The sequence below is a fragment of the Geotrypetes seraphini genome, chromosome 3 (assembly GCF_902459505.1).
Source record: "Geotrypetes seraphini chromosome 3, aGeoSer1.1, whole genome shotgun sequence".
Taxonomy (NCBI): Eukaryota; Metazoa; Chordata; class Amphibia; order Gymnophiona; family Dermophiidae; genus Geotrypetes; species Geotrypetes seraphini.
In genome coordinates this window covers 176,646,058-176,659,322 of record NC_047086.1, presented here as the reverse complement: position 1 = coordinate 176,659,322, position 13,265 = coordinate 176,646,058, and the positions used below count along the sequence as shown (strand labels likewise).

At 40.2% G+C, this 13,265-nt stretch overlaps 1 protein-coding gene across 2 annotated transcripts in view; it reads left to right on the top strand.

Annotated features, from left to right (window-relative positions):
- The window catches only part of MMS22L (MMS22 like, DNA repair protein), a 122,208-nt gene that overhangs the window by 54,009 nt on the left and 54,934 nt on the right, over nucleotides 1-13,265 (top strand). For both annotated transcript variants that reach the window (XM_033935773.1, XM_033935774.1), the window contains exons 9-13: nucleotides 3,570-3,683; nucleotides 3,805-3,984; nucleotides 5,728-5,790; nucleotides 10,712-10,831; nucleotides 12,126-12,352. In XM_033935773.1, the coding sequence (XP_033791664.1) occupies nucleotides 3,570-3,683; nucleotides 3,805-3,984; nucleotides 5,728-5,790; nucleotides 10,712-10,831; nucleotides 12,126-12,352 (704 nt within the window). The remainder of the gene's footprint in view (nucleotides 1-3,569; nucleotides 3,684-3,804; nucleotides 3,985-5,727; nucleotides 5,791-10,711; nucleotides 10,832-12,125; nucleotides 12,353-13,265) is intronic.

Genomic DNA, 13,265 nt, shown 5'->3' with positions numbered 1-13,265 from the left:
GAACTGAGGAGACACGCCCGGTACATCGGGCGGGAAGGCACTGGCGCATGCGCGGTGCGGGCATCTCGAAACTTCTAAGTTTCTTCAAGCAAGACATGCTTTCAAGATGTCCGTGTCGGGGCTCTGTCGGATGACATCACCCACTAGTGAGAATAGCTGCCTGCTGTCCCTGGATAACAACTGTTACGGTAAGTAACATTGCTTTATGGAAATTCGAATAAGGCGGGAAGAATGCTGGCAAATTATCTTAAAGCAAAAAAAAAGAAAAACAAAAATAATTGCCATTAAAAATGAGAATGGTGAAATGTTATCCCAAATTGATCCCATTATAAAACAGTTTTTAAAATTTTATAAAGATTTGTATTCTTCTGAGCCTTATTCGGAAAAGGAAAAGGATGGTTTAGATTTTTTAAAGTTAATAGAGGGACCAAAGATTCCTGAACATATAAAACGAAGTTTAGAGGAGCCAATATCCTTAAAAGAGTTAGATACAGCTTTGAAATCCCTTAGGGTTGGATCCGCTCCAGGTGGAGATGGTTATACAGTGGAGTTTTATAAATCATTTCAAAACATTATAATGCCCTATTTATTAAAATTGTATCAGACACAACTAAATAAAGGTTGTATTACAGGTACTATGGCTGAATCAATAACTATAGTTTTACCTAAGCCAAATAAAGATCCCACTTTGGTTTCAAATTATAGACTTATTTCTTTAATAAATGTAGATGGAAAAATCTTAACTAAGGCATTAGCATCAAGATTGGCTAAAGCTCTCCCTTTCATTATAGATATGCATCAAACAGGTTTCGTAGCTCAAAGACATTCATCTCATAATACTAGATTGGCACATCACATGTTGTATTTGACAAAATCCATTAATGACCCAGCATTTTCTATTTCATTAGATGCTGAGAAAGCTTTTGATAGAGTGGAATGGACCTTCATGTATCAGGCAATGGAATGGTTTGGTATAGGATCCGGATTTATACAAATAATAAAAGCATTGTATAGCTCCCCTGCTGCTAGATTGTATATTAATAATAATTTTTCAGAACAGTTCATTCTACAGAGGGGGGTTAGATAAGGATGCCCACTATCTCCTTTGCTTTTTGATATCGTTTTGGAACCCTTGTTATTAGCTATAGAACAGGTAAGGGAGATACAGGGTATTCCGCATTCGGATAGAGAATATAAATTATCAGCATATGCGGATGATATTTTACTTTATTTGAGAAATCCGGAAACAACCATTCCACACTTGCTTGAATTGATTGAAAAATTTGGAAAATTTTCAGGATATAAAATAAACTGGAATAAATCAGAAGTGCTTCCACTCAATGTACATTGTGCAAAAAGTCTATTTGACTCATTTTCTTTTATCTGGAAAGAGGAGGGTTTAAAATACTTAGGAATTTGGATTACAAAAACTGTGGATGAGACTATGAAAATTAATGAAAAAAATTTATTACAAAAATTGTCAGAAATGTGTGAGCAATGGAACCCTTTGTGCATATCTTGGTGGGGGAGAGTGCAAACTGTAAAAATGATGATCTTACCAGTAGTTTGTTACCAAATGGGTATGATACCAATTTTTTTTCAGGGGTCTTTTTATAAAAAATTGGATAAGATTTTAACAAAATTTATTTGGCTTGGAAAAAACCCCAGAATTGCTCTAGTATCTTTACAAAGACCAATTGAGGAGGGAGGGGTAAATTTTCCAAATTTTTATAGGTACCATCAAGCCTATATTATGCGTCAAGGTATGTATTGGATCCTATGTATTGAAAATATACCAGATTGGTTCTGGTTAGAATGGAGACTCATGTTTCCTTTACGTCTGAGTCATGTTATCAGTATTCAAATGCCCAGGTTATATAAGGAGCACAAAATATTTGTTGATACTTGGAAAACTATAAGGTATATAAGTAACCTAACTCCTCAATAACTAAATCAACGACTCAAACAATATGGCTCAATCCAAAGATCAAAGTTTGGCGGTTTTAAAATTATCTGGAAACATTGGATGATCGCTGGAATTCGGATTTTAGAGGATGTAATGAATAAAGGTTAACTGCTTGAGTTTTCACAATTGCAAAATAAATTTGGTTTAAATAAATCACAATATTTCAGATGGATGCAATTGAAGCAGGCCATTCAGGAAGGGTTCCCTGAATGGAAAAACCTTAATAACTATCATAGTATGGAATTCTTATGTTTTCAGATAGATTCCATGGGTCACCAGGCCGCAGTGTGGTATAAATTGATATCTGGATTTGTACATAAAAAGAAAAAAAATGGTCTTAGAGATATTTGGAGCATTGAGATTAAGCATCAGATTAATGCATCTCAATGGCCACGACTTTGGTCTTGGAGGTTAAGATGTACATTGTCAGCTTCTATGAGACAAACTTGTTTTTTTATTTTACATAGAGCTTTATGGACCCCTACATGTTTACATAGAATCGATAGCTCTAAGTCTAATAGATGCTGGCATTGTCATCTAGAAGCAGGGACATTAGATCATCTTTTATTTTATTGTCCATTCATATTAATATTTTGGAAATCAATTTGGCCTCAAATTAATAGGATGTTAGAAAATCCGGTAGCCTTGACATATGATACGATTTTGTTTGGTACTGCAATGAGAGCTCGGAGTCAAATTTCATCAAATAACAATAAACTTTTATTTATATTGACTGGAGTAGCAGTTCAACAAATTACACATAACTGGAAAAATTGTGACAGATTAAACTATAATTTTTGGTGGAACTCAGTTTGCCATATATATAAGATGGAGCGTACATTTGCAACACAAAAAGGATATATGGATAAGTTCAAGAGTATTTGGGGACCATTAACAGATTTTTGTAATGATTGATTTTCATTTTTTCCCATAATAAGATAATGGTTAAAGGAGGGAGGGTGGGAGGGGGTAAGGTTTTTATTCTCTTTATCATAAATTATAAATAATTTATCATAATAGATGTTATTCTTATGTGACAAGAACAAAATAAAGGGAGGGATGAGGATTCATAATTAAATAATAATTGATAAAATCATTACAGTTTATATGATATGTAAAATCATAATAAGGATAATATAAGATATGTTTTATATAAAATACATTATAGAAATATCAAGTGTATTGTTAAGATAATTATATGAAAATTTATGATACTTGTTATATGAAAAAATCAATAAAAAACTTTAAACAAAAAAAAAAATAAATAAATATGTTTCCTACCAGCTGCCGGAGCATTAAAATCACATTGCTTCTGAGCAACAGTGCCAAATAAAGGGTTAAATTTTTTAATCTTGTCCATTGACAGAATCGCTCATTCACCCTGTTGTGATTAAACTGTGTTAATCAGAATATAATGCTGACTCAAGTAGTATTCTATGACTTGATCTATTCCAAGTATGCTTGAGAACTATTGCAGTAGCCAAATGTAAGGTGGAACCTTAATTTCAAAAGAGTTGATGACTGTAATGGCTAACAGGTGTCAAAGAAACTTATTTTTCACTAAAATCTTTAGCCTTTTGTGTAATCCTCTTCTTTGTGCTAGGTTAGACCTTCTGAAGCCCTAACTAGCTCTCCCTATCCCTGTACCTGCATCAAAGAATTGTGGATTTTGCTTATCCAGCTGTTGGACCACAGACACAAAGGCTCTGACACAGAAGTAAGTGGAACAGCATAGGAGGAAAAGTGGACAGGGTAAATGAAAAGGAGTGGACGGTGTTCATGCAGAGTTTTCTTATCAAAGCTACGTAATCCTGAAATGCCTTTGTTTTCTTCCCTAGTCATTTTGGAGTTGGCTGAATAAAGTATTAAATGGCTGCCTTCAAGGGACTGGCAGTATAGAAGGCATCAACATCTGTGAGATTGTCCAGTGTAAAGATTCATTAGGTTTTTGTTGGTGGATCATTACCCACCTAGCATTGCTTTACCATTTTGATCGTAATGGAAATGTAGAAGAAAAGGTAGGTTTTGCTTCGTTTTGCTCTGTGATTATATTTTTAAATAGGTCATTTTATTTTATTTATTTATTTATTTATTTATTTATTGTGATTTATTAACTGACCCTAGGTGCTGCAAATGTAGGCCTGTGAAACCCTGGCCTACATTTCTGGCACCTAAGATCACGTCAAGCCGCGATTTTGGAAGCAACATTTTTCGGTGTTTGGCATTCATCATGCACCCGTTTTGTAAGTGCTGCTTCCAGAACTAGCCCCTGAATGAATTCTTTGCTTCAGTCTTTACTGAGGAGGATAAGATCTAGATACGTCAGAAGTGATATTCAAGAGTAACAATAGGCGGGTGAAGGTATCTGGGTATAAAAGAGGTTTGAACAAGTTCCTGGAGGAAAAGTCCATAATCTTCTATTAAGGTTGATACAGGGGAAAGCCACTATGTATCCATGGAGTCAGTAGCATGGAATCCTGCCACTGTTTGGGATTCTGCCAGAACTGGCCTGGATTGGTCACTGTTAGAAATAGAATACTGGTCTAGATGGGTTTTCGGTATAACCCAGTATGGCAGTTCTTATGACTAGTTTTAACTTCACTAGCCTTAATTAAAAAGTGACTACAGAGAGGATATTTTGGTAAATTTCAGGAGGTGTGGGGACCATTAACAGATTTCTGTAATGAGTAATGAACATTTTCCCAAAGATAAAATAATTGTAATGCTGGGATGGGTGTGGGTGGGTAATATTTTAGAAAATCGTATAATGTATAAATAATATATGAATATGTTTGGAGTATTAGGGTTGGAATTATGTAAGGGGAAGGTTGGGAGGGGAGGGATCTCAGATCTGGTATTAAGGGATGTAATTAGGAATATTTTTAGTATACTGAATTTTATATAATTTAGGTATTAAAAGGGTTGGGAGGGGGGTTTTATTCATTATATTTATGTGGTACATGAAAGTTAATCAAGTGCTGTTGTATAAGTTCAACTTCTATGCTACACTTGTAATATGTAAAAATGAATAAAGAATTATAAAAAAAAAAAAAAGTGAAAAAATATATTGCATTCATATTAAGCATCAAATGTTAAAAGTAAAATGAAAGTAAGTTTCAATTATTTTCAAGTATTTTTCTTCCTAGTTGTGTAACAACTATAAAACTATATTGAGAACAGAGGTTGAAATAATGGTTCCCTAGAATTGTTAGACTCACCAAAGTAGGACCAGACAAACACCTCCACAGTGAAACCGAAAATCCAAACACAAAAGTCATGAGGAAGAGAAGCCACCAACCAGGAATATGTCATCAAATGGAATCTGTATTGGGTCTGGACTCAACCACGGCCAGTGTTTCGGTACTTAAGTGCCTTTTTCAAGAGCCAGCCATTTGCCTTTAGCACATTCAATGGTTATGTAATGTTGGGCATTTTGGTGTTCTTCTCGGCTAACCGTTTACACAATCATACTGCACAACATTTTATAAAATATTCCATGTTATACATTACATAACTTCTGAATGTGCTAAAGGCAAGTGGCTGACTCTTGAAAAAGACACTTAGGTGCCAAAACATTGGCCTTGTTGAGTCCAGACCTAATACAAATTCCATTTGATGACGTATTCCTGATTGGTAGCTTCTCTTCCTCATGACTTTTGGCCCTAGAATTGTTTTCATGATGAAATTCATGTCGTATGGTGGTTCTGCCTCTGTAATATTAGACAAAGATGATGACTCTAATGAAATGTATTATTTTACAGAAACAAGTGGAACCAAACTGGTGTTTTGTGGAGAAGTTGCTTAAAAAATGCATACACACACAGGTCTGTATGGTCTATTTTATCGATAAATGAGGATAAATCCAGTAACCTTAATTGTGCAGATTTTAAAGTAAGATAATTAGTTCCCTGTGTCATATTATTCAAGCACTTTCAAGTCCGTTATTGTAAAGTGGAAATGGTTTAGCTAAGACATTTCCTCAGTCAAGCCTATCCCTCTGTTGGTTTTTCATGAGTGAAGAAAATTGCTGAAGAAGGTCACTGTGATATGTGAGATTTCTCTATGTCAGACTAAGGAAAATATTGACTGTTGACTCCTCAAACATGGCCTATATGTAAGGTAGTGGATTTGATATACTGCCTTTCTCTGGTACAATTAAAGCAGTTATCGAATATTATATGTAGGTACTTTCTCTAGTGGGCTCACAAACATTAAGATTTTGTATCTCCAATGTGGAGGATTGTGTCACGAGGAGCTGCAGTGGAAATCGAACCCCAGTTTCCCGGGTTCTCAGCCTGCTGCACTAACTAGTAGCAGCTACTCCTCCACTGTTGATGTGTCCACTGATTCTTGTGTACATCATAATTTTATTTGCCTATATTTGCTAGTAAGGCTATAGAGATGTCATATTAATGATATTTGCAGTGCAATAGGTGAGATATTCTAGATAGATGGGCTGTGTCCCCATGGCCGCATGCCTTCTGCAGAATCCACTCCGGATATTTTCTCTATGCTTCTGTTGTACTTCACTGGGTTTCTTAGCTCCACCTACAGTTTTTCCCTTCAGTCATCCCAATCTTCTGCCGAACAAAGGTTTGAGTGCAAGCTGGTGGTCATCTGTAGGAGACTCGGCGGTGTCTCGCAGGGTGCCGGATGCGTCTTTTCACCTCCTCCCGTCCCTGAGTACGTCCATCGATCTGCAGGGGTAGAGGTGCAGTCAGACTGGCAGCCTGAAAATCAGCATTGAAGATCCATTCCCAGAATGAGGCAGTGATTCTCTGATTCCAGCTACTGTTAGAGAGCTGAGGCAGGCTGCAGCACATTTCCAGCACAGGTCACAGTGAGTGAAGGCTGTCACAGCCTGTGAGGTGAATCAGAGGAGGTTTGAAAATCGAAGTTTTGAAGGTTTCTGCATGTTTCCCCACCTAAAAAAAAATCCTAAAATTGCCATTTTTACACTTTATTCAATGTGAAAAATATTGTGAATTTCTTAGTGGCAACCATCTTGGATTTTTAGCGATCTTTTTTTTCTAAAGCTTCCTGCTTTTCCAAAACTGCAGTTTTTGCCTCAAAACTTGTTGGGGTGGAGTCCTTGGGCTCTCCTAATGTGAATTCTTGCCAGGATTGCACAAATTTAGCTCTTCACAGCCGGGAGAGGCGACAGCACCAAGCTTAACCTCTCCAATGATTAAGCAGGTGACAACGCTCAGCTAGCCCAGTAGGGTGGCCTTTATTTTTGAGGCTTGGCACATCTGCTAGTTCCGTGCGCCTGGCTGCAGACCCTTCGCAGCCTAAGAAACGCAAAGTTAAGTCATCAAAGTGTGACTTTATTCCACAGGAGCTGGAGGCTTTCTCAGAATTTATGAAACATTTGTGAAATGAGTTTCGATACCAGCATTCTTCCCCTGTGTAGTCCCACTCCACCTCCGATGTGTCTCTCAGTGGAGTTGCTTCTCTGGGTACATCCTCAACTTAGTCAGCCGCTGTTCTTGCACTGCCTTATCCTGATCTGGAAGATCCTTATGATGATGACCAACTTGCTGACCCCTTATTTATAGGCACACTGCTTCCTAGGAAGGGGGTCCAGGGACTGTGTGCAAGATCTGCGGATCCCTATGGGGTTTTGGAACCTAGGAATATTTATTTAAATCTGAAGCTTTGACAGATCTTATTTCAGAGTCAGATTATGTTGCTAACGCATTGTATGACCTTATGCAGGTTTTGGCAAAAGTGTCGGCGTACTATTTCTTCCCACAGGATGCTCTGGATCAGACAATGAGCTGGTGATTCCACTTCCAAGGCTACTTTAGCTAGACTTCCCTTTAAGGGGCAGTTATTGTATGACATGGGCCTAGATGACCTCATGAATTCTGTGGTGGACCATCGCCCTAAGACCCAGGACCTCTAGAAGTTCTGGTTGCTCTAATTTTCATAGCTTTTGGCAGTCCTACCCATATGCGAGTGCCACATCGCAGAGATTTTCCCAGGGCTTCTGGCAATGGTATGCCGACCATAGGCGATCCCGGCCCTCCTCCTTCTATTCTCTGCCCTCTGCCAAAAAAGCGCAATGACTCCAGGCTGGGGGATGCCCCTCTACATATAGGAGGCAGACTCATAATTCCTGCCCACCTGGGTTCTCTTTTCGTCCAACCAGTGGGTCTTAGACATTATTTAGTCAGGCTACAAGCTGGAATTTGCTCGGCTTCTGAAGGATTGGTTTGTGGACTCTCCCACAGGTTGACTGGACAAGGTGCTCAAGGTTAAAGTCACTATTCAATGCTTGTTGGATATTCAAGCTGTAGAGCTGGTGCCACCCGAACTCTTGGGCTCAGGCAGATACTTTATATATGGTGCCAAAGAAAGGCTCCGAAGATTGCAGGCCTATTCTGGATCTTCAGCATGTGAATGCAGCTCTCAAAGTTCCGCACTTTTGCATGGAGACAGTGCGTTTGGTCATTGCAACGGTGGCTGGATCTCACGGAAGCTTATTTGCATATTCCGATATTTCCGGCCCACCACAGATACTTGTAGTTATCATTACCAGTTATCAGCTCTGCCCTTTGAGCTGGCAATGGCTCCCTGTACCTTCACGAAGGTGATGGGTAGTCATGGCAGCTTACTTATGGAAAATGGGTCTGCAAATACACCCTTACTTGGACAACTGGCTGATCAGGGCTCCCTCGTTGGCCAAGGGTCAGTGCACGGTGGATCTAGTGTATATCTTTCCTCCCTGGCTCATGGTAGGTCGGGTCATTCAGCAGGTTGCAGTCCATCCGGGCTACATCATTCTGGTGGCTCCAGATTGGCCTCGAAGACCATGATATGCAGATCTGATGCATCTTCTCAACGCCCATACAGACCTGCTTACGCAGGGTCTGGTCTGCATGGAGGACCTGGGTCGCTTTGCTCTTATGGCATGGATCTTGACAAACAGCCTTAGAACACAAATGCTATTCTGATGTGGTTATTGACACTCTTCTCAAGTCTAAGAAGTCTCAAGTCTACAGTTTTTGCTTACACTAAGGTATGGAAGGCTTTCCAACACTGGTGCACTCAGAACCAGGTGGACCCTTATTTGGCTAAGATCTCTGTGATTCTCACCTTCCTTCAGGCTGGTCTTGATAAGGTCCTCACTGTAGCATCTCTTTGGGTCCAGGTAACTGGGATTGTTGTTCTTCTTTGGCATCTCATCCTGATGTTGCTAGATTTCTGAAGAGGGCTCTTCGCATCAGGCCACCGGTTAAGCCGCTGTTCCCTTCCTGGGACCTCAACCTGGTGCTGTCTAGTCTCACCAAGGCTCCCTTTGAGCCCCTTCGGGTTGCTTCCCTCTTGGACTTGACGCTCATGATTGTGTTTCTGGTCGCTATTACCTAAGCGCGGCGTGTCTTGGTACTCCAGGCTCTTTCTTGTAGGAAACCGTTCCTCCGCATCTTGAAGACTAGAATTTCCCTACATATGGTTCCTTCCTTTCTGCCGAAGGTGATTTTAGCTTTCCGTGTTAATCAGGAAGTACGTTTGTCTGTTTTTCAGCCTACTGGTTCCAGGACACAAGATCACCTTTTGAAGAAACTTGATGTGCGCAGAGTGCTTCTTCGCTACCTGGAGGTCACTAATGAATTTCGTCTCTTGGACCATCTGTTTGTGCTGACTCATTCTGTTAAGCGGGGCGCTCCCGCTTCCAAGGCCACAATTTCCAGATGGATCCATAAGGCCATTTCGTCAGTTTATATTCTTTCTAGGAAACAGTCTCCCATTTCCGTCAAGGTGCATTCTACCAGGAGTGTGGCTTCTTCATAGGCCGAAGCTAGAGCTGTCTCCCCTGAGGAGATCTGCAGGGTGGTAACATGGTCCTCTCTACACATTTGCCAAGTTTTACAGAGTGGATATGGCGGCGAGACAGACTCGCTGCCAGTTGGTCCTCAGTTTTATGGGTCAGCGCAGAAAGCTGCTTTTATGCATCCCATCTGTCTAGAATGTCTCGCCTATTGCACTGGAAAAAGAGATTATGTACTTACCCTGGTAAGCTCTTTTCTAGTAGATAAGCGAGACATTCTAAACTCCTGCCCTGTCCTTCCTGCACCTGTTTACTATCTTAGTCTGTTTATGCTTCTCCAAGTTGTTTCTTGGATGCCTGTCAGCCCTTGGGGGCTGGGAAGAGTACTGTATATATGTTAATCTTTTATGCGGGAATAGTTTCTGAGCTCCTTTGAAGTCTTAGTTGGCTGTTTGCAGTGCTTGTTCTAATGTTACTTCTTGAGCAGAACGGTTGTTGCTGAACTTGATTGCCATAGGTGTGTCAACTTCACATTTATTTTGTGGCTCCCGGTGCTTGGTTACTAACTGTAGGTGGAGCTAAGGAGCCCAGAGAAGTACAGCAGAGGCACAAAGAAAATCATCTGGAGTGAATTTTTTCTGCAGGTGTACGCAGCCATGGGGACACAACCCATCTGTTTAGAATGCCTCACCTATCTACTGGAAAAGAGCTTACCAGGGTAAGTACATAATCTGTTTTTAGTAGAGCTTCATTGAAGGATATGAGAATTTGTCATTTTGATTGAGGCACATTATTCAAAGAGCTTTGCCATTCTGTTTCTTGCTTATTGTTCTTATGAGTAAGTAGAATTCAAGTAAATAAATTATAAGTAGTCCAGGAGTGTAAAAGTTAGAAAGTTAGAATTTGTTTTCCAACAAGCACTTTATGAGGTTTCTACAAAAGTAATCTTCTGATGTTTTTCTTTTCGTAAGGATGGCTCATTAGAAGATCATTTACGAATGCATCTTCAGTGCTGTTTGGTCCTGTGTGGCGTCTGGGATGCAAATATTTCAGTTGTTACCATCCTGTGGGAATATTACAGCAAGTATCTGGTTAGTAGAATCCATTCTATTTATAAGATCAGTTCTTTACCAATAACCAATTGATTTTTCAAATTGGTATGACTGTCAGTCTTGACTATCTTTTGCTAGCCATTAGTAATAAATGGATACTGTGAAGGCTGGCCTACTAGCTAAGAGAAAAAGCAAAACCAAGAAGACCAAAGCTCTCTCTAGAAAAATGCAAAAGCAAACAGCAGAGATGACTGTCCACTGATGGCAGAAAGGATATTTGAGGAAACCAAATGTCCTTTCTGCAATCGGTGGACAGTCATCTCTGCTGTTTGCCAATAGCCAAGACCTGGTTGTGCCAAAGACTCAGATTTCTAGACCTGACATTTTGCTTGCCTCCTGATGGAGAGAGCAAGCCTCTAGAATTTCACCCTAGTGGTTTCTATTGACTGATTCATAAGGACTTTGTTTTTAGTTTTTTCTTGGGAATTTATCAATATGTATTATAAGGAGAACAAAAATTGGAGAAAATCAGTGGAAAAAGTGAGTCATTTTCTAGTTAATTATCATTGTCTTCCTACTCCTCCCTACCCTTTCTCCTACCCACCCATGGAGCAGCATTCCCTTCTCCACTCACTGCTCAGTATCATCCTTCATCCTCTGACTAGCTTATCTCACTCTTTCTCCCCCTTTGCCAAAAATATCCTTCCCTCTTTTTTACAACATCACCATCCATCCTTATTTTACTGATTTGGGCACCAGTCTCCCATACAGTAGCAGAGAGTTCCCCTCATTCATTCAGTCAGCAGGATGCTTGCATGTATATGCTGTAGATTTGCTGTTCTGTGGGACTACTGCATCTTTGTGTGTATCGGGGAACCTGCTGGGAAGTGCTCCCATCAGCCTTGAGGAAGGAAAAGATGCCTAGAAATGCTGCATTGATGTATTTAGATGGTTTCCTTTTTGGCTTCTAGCAGGGGGGGGAGCCTTGAATTGCTGCATCACAGTTCTAGATCCGAATTGATTCACAGCTCTGATGTAAGCCATGGTCTATGTCACTCAGTTTTCAGGTGGCTCTAGCCACATGGCTTCTGTTCAGTTCTACACAGGAGCTATCATATACAATATATATGCCAGAATTGTATTGCAGCTTTTATTATGCAGAATTTTATCACATTTGTATGTGCAATCCCAAATGCTAGGAGATAGATGTGTCATATTTCAGATGAACATACCACATAGTTGCCTTAATATCGCCTCCGAGGCTAGTCCAGTCTCTCAAATGGCAAATGTTTGCTTTCTCTCATCTTTTCTTTTCTTTTTTTATTTCTTTCAGAACAGTTCCTTCAATATTTCTTGGCTGGGTTTGAAAGGGCTGATAAATGTCAGCAAAACCCCCTTCTCCATGCTGAAGATCGTAAAAAACTGCTGTTCAGGTACACAGTGTACTGATCTGTACGAATCAGAAAGCAGCTATCACATCTTCCTGCGTATTTTGGCACATATAATGCTGAAAGGCAAGGAGAACAGCGGAACACACCCCTGGAAACAAATCAAAGGAAGGTGTGTGCTATTCCTCTTCCTCTGACAAAACTTCCTGTTTCCTTCAGGGAGAATGCTACGGTACAGAGGGAGGCTCTGGGCTAAAGAGATGCTGTTGACTGTAAAAGCAGATTCAGAGGGTCACCAGGGGAAGGGAGAATAACCTGCTAGATTACTAGCATGGGGGTAGGCAGGAGAGAGAGCGAAGCTTGACCTAAGAGGGGGGACTATAAGAAATGTGGAAGCAGGGATGCATTGTAATTGGTGGTAACTGTGTTTGTTTTCTTTTACCGTGGGAAAAAACGCTTTTTATGTTCCTGTGGGGCTGTAAAATGTTTTCTTCCACAATTGCAGTAAGCTTTGCAAAATGTTTACTATTACCGCGGATTTACTATGAGTTCCCATCCCCATGTCATTCTCTGCCTAGTACAAACGCAATGTTTCTTCACTAACTTGATGAATAGAGGATAACTCTCGAAAGCTTATCAGAGATACAATAACTTAAGGCTAGAGGCACAAAACACGGTCGTTAAGACCGTGAGAGTCACTGTTGGCTGATTTTTTTTGCCAACTCTGGAACAGCAACTGATGTTCCAACAAGTTTCCATGCAAATGATTTACATGGAGGTTCGCCGGAATCCCATCTGATCAGTTGCTGTGAGAGAGCAACTGACACATGAGCAGAGCCGGTTTGGGGAAGTCCAAACAGCTTGAGTGGCAGGGGAAGCCTCAAAGCAGCCTCCTGTTACTCAGCTGTTGGGAGATATTTTTTCCTTTTTTAATAGCACATGCCTAATATTTGCCCCCATAAAAAGAAAAAAGTCCCCACCCCTACCCGATGATGATTCCTCCCACCCACTGGCACTGCAATTGGCAGGAGAGATGCCGCCGGCCCTCCCGAACCCCCCAACACCCCTGAAACTGACACTCCCCC